General features: G+C 49.8%; 1 protein-coding gene across 1 annotated transcript in view; it reads right to left on the bottom strand.

Annotated features, from left to right (window-relative positions):
* Positions 1-11,493, bottom strand: part of LOC119963610 (hematopoietically-expressed homeobox protein hhex-like) — a 109,124-nt gene that overhangs the window by 35,150 nt on the left and 62,481 nt on the right. The window contains exons 3-4 of the mRNA XM_038792943.1: positions 6,034-6,309; positions 3,425-3,475 (exon numbers count right to left, since the gene is read on the bottom strand). Coding sequence (XP_038648871.1) covers positions 3,425-3,475; positions 6,034-6,309 — 327 coding nt within the window. The remainder of the gene's footprint in view (positions 1-3,424; positions 3,476-6,033; positions 6,310-11,493) is intronic.

The raw sequence follows: 11,493 nt of genomic DNA, 5'->3' as shown, positions 1-11,493 counted from the left end.
TTTCCTCCAGATGCCCTGGTTTCCTCCCACAGTCCAATGATGTTAGGTCAGGTGGATTGGCTGTGCTAGGTTGCCCCTTAGTGTCCAAAAAACGTAGTTGGGGTTACTGGTTTACAGGGATAGGGTGGGGGCGTGGGCTTAGGTAGGGTGTTCTTTCAGAAGATCAGTGTAAACTCGATAGGCCAAATGTCCTCCTTCTGCACTGTTGTGATTCTATGATTCTTTGCGAGTGTGGGACAGTGAATGTGTGTGTGTCTGAGGGTGAGGTTTAGAACCTTGGTAAGGCCGCACTTGGAATATTGTGCACAATTCTGGTCGCCACACTACCAGAAGGATGTGGAGGCTTTGGAGAGGGTGCAGAGGAGGTTTGCCAGGATGTTTCCTGGTCTGGAGGTGTTAACTATGTAGAGAGGCTGAATAGACTCAGAGTGTTTTCATTAGAAAGACGAAGGTTGGCCCTGAGTAGGGTAAATTCGACCGCGACCTGTGCCAGGCTCGGGCTGATTCAATTTAAGGTCGTTCACCGGGCCCACATGACGGTGGCTCGGATGAGCAAATTCTTTGGGATAGAGGACAAATGCGCTAGGTGCACGGGAGGACCAGCGAACCACGTTCACATGTTTTGGGCATGCCCTAAGCTGACGGGGTACTGGGAGGGATTTGTGGGCGTCATGGCCCGAGTGCTAAAAACAAGGGTGGCGATGGGTCCAGGGGTGGCAATTTTTGGGGTTTCGGAAGACCCGGGAGTCCAGGGGGAGAAAGAGTCCGATGTTTTGGCCTTTGCTTCCCTGATAGCCCGGCGACGAGTACTATTGGCGTGGAGGGACTCAAAGCCCCCGAAGACTGAGTTGTAGCTTGCGGACATGTCGAGTTTCCTGGGTATGGAAAAAATTAAGTTCGCCTTGAGGGGATCTGTACAGGGGTTCGCCCGGAGGTGGCAACCATTTATTGACTTCTTTGCGTGAGAGTGAGCGTCAGCCGGGGGGGGGGGGGGGGGGGGGGGGGGGGGGTAGAGTAGAGTAGAGTAGGAGGGATAAAATGGCGGGTAGTACCGGTGGGAGAGGAGCGGGCTTGTGCAGTATGTTACGATTGAAGTATTGAATGTACGTGGATGTTTGCACATTTTTGCCTTTTTTGCTTTCTTTCTGTTGATGTCTGTAACTGTTTACAAAGCCAAAAACTACCTCAATAAAATTGTTTATTAAAAAAAAAAGAAAGACAGAGGTTGAGGGTTGACCTGACGGAGGTCTACAAGATTATGAGAGGCATGGATAGAGTGGATGGGCAGAAACTCTTTCCCAGGGTGGTGGAGGTCCATGTGGAAAAGTTTAGAGGAGACGTGCGAGGCAGGTTTATTACACAGAGGGTGGTAAGTGCCTGGAACACGTTGCCAGGGGAGGCTGTGGAAGCAGATACATTAACGGCGTTCAAAAGGCATCTTGACAAATACATGGATAGGATGGGTGTAGAGGGATACGGCACAAGGAAGTGCCGAGGGTTTTGGCAAAGGTTGGTATCATGACCGGTACAGGTTTGGAGGGCCGAAGGGCCTGTTTCTGTGCTGTTTTGTTCTTTGTCCTTTGCTTGTGTGTGGGAGAAAGTCAGTGTATGTGTCAAAAGCATTCCGTGGCATGAAAGATTTGGGAAAACCTGACATATCCCAACTCCAACCACTTTGCCCCATTACCCAGAATACCTTTTCTCACCAAAACCAACACTGCCCAAGTGACCTGAACAATTTAATGAGAGTTATGAGGAGCGGTTGAATAAACTCGGTTTGTTCTCACTGGAATGAAGGAGGTTGAGGGACGACCTGATAGAGGTCTACAAAATTATGAGGGGCATAGACAGAGTGGATAGTCAGAGGCTTTTTCACAGGGTAGAGGGGTCAATTACTAGGGGGCATAGGTTTAAGGTGCGAAGGGGCAAGGTTTGGAGGAGATGTACGAGACAAGTACTTTATACAGAGGGTAGTGGGTGCCTGGAACTCGCTGCCGGAGGAGGTGGTGGAAGCAGGGACGATAGTGACATTTAAGGGGCGTCTTGACAAATACATGAATAGGATGGGAATAGAGGGATACGGAGCCAGGAAGTGTAGAAGATTTTAGTTTAGACGGGCAGCATGGTCAGCACAGGCTTGGAGGGCCGAAGGGCCTGTTCCTGTGCTGTACTTATCTTTGTTCTTTTTGTTCTTTGAGAAATAATTGCCTTTTGCAGAAGAGATTTCCAAACGTGCATCAGCTATTGTGCAGAAAAGTATTTTCTAATTTGACGACTGAAATGTCTCACTCTCGCGTTTGGACTCCGCTCCACAGACTCACCAACCAAGAGAAATAGTTTCCAATTAATATCTTGAAATCTTTGATCAAATCATCCCTTAAACATCTAAATTCCGGGGAATATATCCCTAGTTTGTGCAAGTTGTCCTCATAATTTAACCCGTGAAATCCGGCCATTATTTCGGTGAATTTACACTGCACCCCACTCATGGCCAATAAATTGTGCCTCAAGCCTGCTGCCCAGAACGCCCCTCAGTACTCCAGGTACTGACCAGTGAATGACGTAGCTGAATCATGGCTTCTGCCCCCTTGTCGTTTGATCCCCTCAATACAAAGAGAAACATTCCATTAGCACTGGTTAGCCCTGCTGCCTCACAGCGCCAGAGTCTCGGGTTCAATTCCGACCTCAGGTGACTGTCTGTGTGGAGTCTGCACGTTCTCCCCGTGTCTGCGTGGGTTTCCTCCGGGTGCTCCGGTTTCTCCCCACAGTCCAAAGGTATGGAGGTTAAGTGGATTGGCCGTGCTAAATTGCCCCTTGGTGTCCAATAGGTCTGATGGGATTATGGGGTTACGGGGGTAAGGTGTGGACCTAGGTAGGGGGCTTTGTCAGAGGGTCGGTGCAGGTCCTAGGGGCTGAATGACCTCCTTCACGCTATAGGGATTCTATAATCCATGATTCTACTATGATTAGGGTCTTTATTTCTTCATTTCTCCACCAGCTCTCTCAGGTAAATGTAAACGATCCCACTGCACTGTCCGAAGAAGAGGAAGATACAGCTCTCCCTTTCCCTGGACAGTATTTATCCCTTAATCAGCATCAACAAAACAGATTATCAGTGGTCATGGCCTATCTTATTTGCTGCTTCTGGGATCTTGCTGTGAACAAATTGGCTTCTTTGTTTCCTACATTACAACAGTGACACTTTGCCAACACTTTGTCGATTGTCAGGTGCTTTGGGATGGCCGCAGGTTGTGTAAAGTCCTGTACAAATCCCAGTTCGACTCAGGGGTTCAAAGTCTGTGAGATTTTGTGCTGTTACCGGGTTAGCCACTGCTGAAGCCAGAAGCAGCAAGTTGCCTCAGTCCGTGACATAGCAGGGTTTGCTCAATGAGTCCAATCAAGGTGGCAAAGGTTAGTTTCATACCTGCTTTAGTCTCCGCCATTTTGCTCTCCTGTTCTGGAACCACGTTTTCACCTACAGAATAAACACAAATGTGCAACAGATAATCTGGTGGACACAGGAGACCCGCCAAGCCAGCTCTTCAGCAGCCAGTGTAGAGGGAGCTTTACTCTGTATCTAACCCCATGCAGCACCTGTCCTGGGAGTGTTTGATGGGGACAGTGTAGAGGGAGCTTTACTCTGTATCTAACCCCATGCAGCACCTGTCCTGGGAGTGTTTGATGGGGACAGTGTGGAGGGAGCTTTACTCTGTATCTAACGCCGTGCTGTACCTGTCCTGGGAGTGTTTGATGGGGACAGTGTAGAGGGAGCTTTACTCTGTATCTAACCCCGTGCTGTACCTGTCCTGGGAGTGTTTGATGGGGACAGTTTAGAGGGAGCTTTACTCTGTATCTAACTCCGTGCTGTACCTGTCCTGGGAGTGTTTGATGGGACAGTGTAGAGGGAGCTTTACTCTGTATCTAACCCCGTGCTGTACCTGTCCTGGGAGTGTTTGATGGGGACAGAGTAGAGGGAGCTTTACTCTGTATCTAACCCCGTGCTGTACCTGTCCTGGGAGTGTTTGATGGGGACAGAGTAGAGGGAGCTTTACTCTGTATCTATCCCTATGCAGTACCTGTCCTGGGAGTGTTTGATGGGGACAGTGTAAAGGGAGCTTTACTGTGTATCTAACCCCGTGCTGTACCTGTCCTGGGAGTGTTTGATGAGGACAGTGTAGAGGGAGCTTTACTCTGTATCTAACCCCGTGCTGTACCTGTCCTGGGAGTGTTTGATGGGGACAGTGTAGAGGGAGCTTTACTCTGTATCTAACCCCGTGCTGTACCTGTCCTGGGAGTGTTTGATGGGGGACAGTGTAGAGGGAGCTTTACTCTGTATCTAACCCCGTGCTGTACCTGTCCTGGGAGTGTTTGATGGGGACAGTGTGGAGGGAGCTTTACTCTGTATCTAACCCCGTGCTGTACCTGTCCTGGGAGGGTTTGATGGGGACAGTGTGGAGGGAGCTTTACTCTGTATCTAACCCCGTGCTGTACCTGTCCTGGAGTGTTTGATGGGGACAGTGTGGAGGGAGCTTTACTCTGTATCTAACCCCGTGCTGTACCTGTCCTGGGAGTGTTTGATGGGGACAGTGTGGAGGGAGCTTTACTCTGTATCTAACCCCGTGCTGTACCTGTCCTGGGAGTGTTTGATGGGGACAGTGTAGAGGGAGCTTTACTCTGTATCTAACCCCGTGCTGTACCTGTCCTGGGAGTGTTTGATGGGGACAGTGTAGAGGAAGCATTATTCTGTATCTCACCCAGTGCTGTACCTGTCCTGGGACTGTTTGATGGGGACAGTGTAGAGGAAGCATTATTCTGTATCTAGCCCCGTGCTGTACCTGTCCTGGGACTGTTTGTTAGGGACAGTGTAGAGGAAGCTTTACTCTGTATCTAGCCCCGTGCTGTACCTGTCCTGGGACTGTTTGTTAGGGACAGTGTAGAGGGAGCTTTATTCTGTATCTAACCCCGTGCTGTACCTGTCCTGGGAGTGTTTGATTGTGACAGTGTAGAGGGAGCTTTACTCTGTATCTAACCCGTGCTGTACCTGTCCTGGGAGTGTTTGATGGGGACAGTGTAGAGGGAGCTTTACTCTGTATCTAACCCCGGGCTGTACCTGTCCTGGGAGTGTTTGATGGGGACAGTGTAGAGGGAGCTTTACTCTGTATCTAACCCCGTGCTGTACCTGTCCTGGGAGTGTTTGATGGGGAGAGAGTAGAGGGAGCTTTACTCTGAATCTAACCCCGTGCTGCACCTGTCCCTGGGAGTGTTTCATGGGGACAGTGAAGTCGGAGCATTACTCTGTATTTAACCCTGTGCTGTACCTGTCCTGGGAGTGTTTGATGTGGACAGTGAAGTCGGAGCTTTACTCTGTATCTATCCCTATGCTGTACCTGTCCTGGGAGTGTTTGATGGGACAGTGTAGAGGGAGCTTTACTCTGTATCTAACCCCGTGCTGTACCTGTCCTGGGAGTGTTTGATGGGGACAGTGGAGAGGGAGCTTTACTCTGTATCTAACCCCATGCTGTACCTGTCCTGGGAGTGTTTGATGGGGACCGTGTAGAGGGAGCTTTACTCTGTATCTAACCCTGTGCGTACCTGTCCTGGGAGTGCTTGCTGGGAACAGTGTAGAGGGAGCTTTACTCTGTGTCTAACCCCGTGCTGTACCTGTCCTGGGAGTGTTTGATGGGGACAGTGTAGAGGGAGCTTTACTCTGTATCTAACCCCGTGCTGTACCTGTCCTGGGAGTGTTTGATGGGGACAGTGTGGAGGGAGCTTTAGTGTGTATCTAACCCCGTGCTGTCCCTGTCCTGGGAGTGTTTGATGGGACAGTGTAGAGGGAGCTTTACTCTGTATCTAACCCCGTGCTGTACCTGTCCTGGGAGTGTTTGATGGGACAGTGTCGAGGGAGTTTTCCTTCTTTCCAAAAGTATTTGGGAGTGGTCATTGCTAATAGCAACATCCTGTCCTGGAAACTTGTCTGATTTCCCTGTCCAGGCATCCCTCATGTTAAATTCTCTCTGACACCATCCCACTCACCTGCCTCTCACTGAGCTGAAGGTTTCTGGCCAGTCGCTTTCTCTCCGGCGGTGAGAGGTATTTCTGAATCTCAAATTTCTTCTCCAACTCCACCGTCTGATCGTTTGAAAATCGCACCTGACCACCTTTCCTCTTGTGGGAGGAGCGCTGGGTGAACGGATTCCAGAAATACTCCTTACCTGCGGGAAGAAAAATAGTAAATGTTAAATGAATAGAAAGACAAATATGAAAAAGTAGGGAACATTGAAATTTAAGACAAAATAGGAAATGATGCATCTTTCAGCGGGTCCGTCATTCCATATCTGAAAAGAGAAGATATCAGGTAAAGACAGAAAGATTTGATTTATGCAGCATCTTTCGTAAAGGCAGATGGTCCAAGATTTCTATCACCAAATGCATATTTTTTAAGTGCCGTGTTACAATCCCAGACCAGACCCCAACGGTTGCTAGGATGCAGCACAGAAACCCCACCATTTTTAATTTGTAAGGCTGTGAGGTAAGGATACTTTGCTCCAGAAGTGACTCCCCGCACCAAATAAGGATATGGTATAGTTAAACAAACTTGATTACTGACACAGTATTAAAGTAACTTGAACATCATGAAATAAATTTCTTACAATTACCAGTTAAACAGTGTTTAACAATAAAATGAAACACTAACTCCCAACTGCTATTTTCTTTATCTCCAATCATGCAAAACCCATCTCAGGTCAAAACCAACCTTTAAATAAAGTTAACAAACTCAGGAGTACTTGCCAACCTCTGAATAAAGATTTCCTCCAAAAGACTGCCTGAGAAAGATCCTTAAGAAATAGCCTTTGGATGCTTGTCCTTCTGGTCTTAAACCAGTGTGATCCTGACATTTTCTGTGTGTCCTCTGTAGGTGTCGCCACATTTTAATAATGATCCAATAATCTTTACTAGTGTCGCAAGTAGTCTTACATTAACACTGCAGTGAAGTTACTGTGAAAATCCCCTAGTTAGCCACATTGCTGTGGATCTGGAGTCACATGTAGGCCAGACCGCGTAAGGACGGCAGATTTCCTTCGCGAATGGACATTAGTGAACCAGGTGGGTTTTTACAACAATCGATGCTCGGTAAATGGTGACAATTATAGCAACTACATTTTAGTTGCTAAATTTTTTTGAATCTATTTTTATTCAGGACAGTTTCATTTTATATACAAAACACAACACTCAATCAATCATTATACAATTCTCATTACAAACACCTACCGTACCACCCCACTTGCTTCACTTTTTATGACACAACAAAACAACCCACCCCCCCCCCCCCCGCCCCACGCTTCTGCTGATGATACAAACACTTGAAGATGGAGACGAACATCCGCCACCGAGAGTAGACGCCTCCTCCCAGCCCCTAATGACAAACGTTATCTTCTCCAAATGTAAAAATTCCAACACGTCACCCACCCACACCGTCATCCTTGGCGGCTCCAGAGCCCACCACCCTAACAAAATCCTCCACCAGGCTATCAGGGAGGCAAAGGCCAACAGGTCAGCTTCTCTCCCCTCCAGCACTCCGGGATCTTCCCATACCTCAAATATCACCACCCATGGGCTCGGGGTCACCTTTACCCCTAAAATCTCCAACATTGTCCCCGAAAAGGACTCCCAAAATCCCACCAATTTTAGACAGGGCCAAAACATGTATGTGTGGTTCGCCGGCCCCCTCAAACACCGCTCGCATCTGACCTCCGTCTCTGGAAAGAACCCATTCATGTCGTCTTTGTCATATGTGCTCTGTGCACCACCTTAAATTGAATGAAGCTCAATCTTGCACACGAGGAGGTCAAGTTTATCCTACACAAGGTCTCACTCCAAACCCCGCCCCCCTCAAATGCACTACCCAACTCCCCCTCTTACTTCCTATCTGCTCCACTGAGGCCTTCTCCCTCTCCATTAACTGCCCACAAATATCAGAGATCTTACCCTCCCCTATCTCATCCTCAGACACTATCAGACACAATGAAGGGGTTTGCAACCATGTACGTGGCCAGCTCCTTCCTCACAAAACTCCTAACCTGCATGTACTGGAACCCGTTCCCCTCGGACGCTGAAACTTTTCTACCAGTTCCTCCATTCCTGTGCAGATGAAAATACCCCAAACTTGTTGTGTTAATGCGAACGCTAGCCTTGGGAGTCCTGTCCAACAGCCTAATCCAGGCAATGAACCCCAGTCCAAATCCGAACTGTCCCAATACCTCACAAAGATATTCCCACTCAACCTGGTCCAACACCTTCTCCGCATCCATGGGAATGATTGCTTCATTTTCTTGACCAGTCGGGGGCATCATCACCACATTCAATAACCTCCTTACATTGGGCAACAATTGTCACCCCTCCAGAAACCCTGTCTGATCCTCAGCTATCACCCCCAGCAAACAATCCTTCAAGCGTGTTGCCAGCACCTTAACCAGAGATTCCGCCAATCGCCGTTACCATTGACGGTAGTTTTTTAATAATCTTTATTATTGTCACAAGTGGGCTTACATCAACACTGCAAAGAGGTTACTGTGAATATCTCCTCATCGCCACATTCCCGGCGCCTGTTCGGGTACACGGAGGGAGAATTCAGAATGTCCAATTCACCGAACAGCACATCCTTCGGGACTTGTGGGAGGAAACTGGAGCACCCGGAGGAAACGGGTAGCACACGTGGCTAGCACTATGGCTTCACAGCGCCAGGGTCCCAGGGTTGATTCCCTGCTGGGTCACTGTCTGTGCGGAGTCTGCACGTTCTCCCCGTGTGTGCGTGGGTTTCCTTCTGGTGCTCCGGTTTCCTCCCACAGTCCAAAGACGTGCAGGTTAGGTAGATTGGCCATGATCAATTGCCCTTAGTGACCAAAAAATATGAGGAGGGGTTATTGGGTTACGGGGATAGGGTGGAAGTGAGGGCTTAAGTAGGTCGGTGCAGACTCGATGGGCCGAATGGCCACCTTCTGCACTCTATGTTCTATGAAACCGACGCAGACACGGGATAACATGGAGACTCGGCGCAGACAGTGACCCAAGCTGGGAATCGAACCCAGCAACTGTGCCGCCCTTCCCCCCGGATCCCCCATTATGTTACTCACCAAAAACACCACCCTCTTGTTAACAAACACTGTGGCCCCCTTCATCTTTGTATCCATCGCAGAACAGCACACTTGTCTCACCTACTCTTTCCTCAACCTCGTTTGGTCCCTAACCCTCAGGTCAGTGTCCTGCAGAAAGACCACGTCTGTCTTCAATCTTTTTAAATGGGCAAACACCCGAGATCTTTCAATCGACTCATTCAGTCCCCTCATTAGACCAGTCTGATTGAGGGGCTCCAAACCCCACACTGATCAGCCGTACCTTACTGCCAATGGACTGCCCCAGGCCCCGACCTCGGCCACCTCCCAGGCCCACCCAAGATGGCCGCCATCACCCACCTCCATCCAGTGACTCTATAAAGAAACGTCAACAACCCAGCAACCCACCCCTCCCCTCTCCCAACCCCACCATCCCTGGCTCGCTATCCCCATCCACATGAAAAACAAAGATAACAGCCCCCCCTTCACTGCCAAATAGCCAGCCATGGCAACACCCCCCTCCCCCAGTTCACTTCTGTTAACCGTCATTTCTGCTAGCAGGGTGACCCCCCCCCCCCCCCCCCCAACCACCACCAGAGGCTAACCACAAACTTTATTTACAAAAAGACCCACACACTTCTCCCCCCCACCCTGCCCAACCCATCTTTAATCATGTACCCCGCGCTCCTTCGTCCCCACATCACCTCCCCCCCACCCTACCCCCCAACGCACTTCTATGAAATGAAATGAAATGAAAATCGCTTATTGTCATGAGTAGGCTTCAATGAAGTTACTATGAAAAGCCCCTAGTCGCCACATTCCAGCGCCTGTTCGGGGAGGCTGTTACGGGAATTGAACCGTGCTGCTGGCCTGCTTGGTCTGCTTTAAAAGCCAGCGATTTAGCCCTGTGCTAAACAGCCCCTAACAAATGCATTAATACACCCGGTGCTTGCACCCCACACATGTAGAAAACTGCAGCCAGAAACAAACAAACATGGACTCCCACCCCTGAGCACAAAGCCATAGCTCCAACATGCAGGTGAACCCACCCAGAATCCCCACGTATCCCCCCAGTCCATGATCCTTTATCAAGTTACTCGCCTCCTCCAGCAATTCAGAATAATATTCTCTTCCCCCCCATACGTGACCCATAAGCGAGACGGGAACATCATGCCAAGTCGCACCTTCCCCCTGAAAAGAACAACCTTGGCCTTGTTGAATCCGGCCTTTTTTTGTGCCAGATCTGTTCCCAAGTCCTGATAGATTCGGACAGTATGGCCTTCCCAGCTACATTCACAGGTTTCCTTTGCCCACCTCAGGATCTTTCCCTTGCCCAAGTGTTGTTGCAGCCACACAATAATCTCTCGTGGTAGCTCCACAGCTCTCGGCCTCTTCCTCAATGACCGATGAACCCAGTCCACTTCAGGAGGGTAGTCCCCCACCAACTGCTCGAATATCTTGCCCACATACTCCGCGGTTCTCGTTTCCTCAATGCCTTCGGGCAGCCCTATGATCCGCAAATTCTGCCGCAGGTAGCGGGTCATCAACCTTAACCTTCAATTCAGTTTGCTCCTCCAGCATCATCAGCACCTTTGCCTCCAAAGAGGCAATCCGACCTTCGTGGTCAGCCACCGTCTCCTCCACCTCCTGGATCGACGCATTCTGCGCCTCAAGCCACTCTCCCACCCTCTCTCAGGGTAGCCAGAATTGGTTCTGCCGCTCTCACCAAGTCCTCGGTGACTCCCTGCCCTTTGCCTTTTGTATTCGGCCAATAGGAATTCGACCAACTTTTTTTTCTTTCTTTTTTTTAATATAAATTTAGAGTAACCAATTTTTTTTATCAATTAAGGGGCAATTTAGCGTGGCCAATCCACCTACCCTGCATAACTTTGCGTTGTGGGGGTGAAACCTGCGCAGACACAGGGAAGGATGTGCAAACTCCACACGGACAGTGACCCGGGGCTGGGATTCGAAGCCGGGTCCTCAGCGCCGCAGTCCCAGTGCTAACCACTGTGCCACATCTCTCCCCCCCCCCCCCCCCCCCCCCCCCGAATTCGACCAACTTGTCTGTCGATCACTGAGCGGCCAATGATGCCACCAGGTCCCCCCGCCACCTTTTCCCCTGCTGCGCCACGCGTGTCCTCCAGGTCTGAGAGAATGCCCCTTGCTCACCACACTCCCCGTCTGGTAACTCTTCGACATCACCCACCGGAGGAGAAGTCCCAGTTCTTCACCTGCACCACCCGTGGAGAACGGACAAGAGGGGCCAATAAAACCAATCCTCAGGCAGGACCACTCACTCCATGGCCGCCTCCGGAAGTCGTTCCCGATTTATTAATTGATTTTAGATTCCGACCGCTGATCTGACGGGACGTGAACTTGT

Source organism: Scyliorhinus canicula, chromosome 3 (genome assembly GCF_902713615.1).
Source record: "Scyliorhinus canicula chromosome 3, sScyCan1.1, whole genome shotgun sequence".
NCBI lineage: Eukaryota > Metazoa > Chordata > Chondrichthyes > Carcharhiniformes > Scyliorhinidae > Scyliorhinus > Scyliorhinus canicula.
This window is presented reverse-complemented; position numbering and strand designations above follow the sequence as displayed.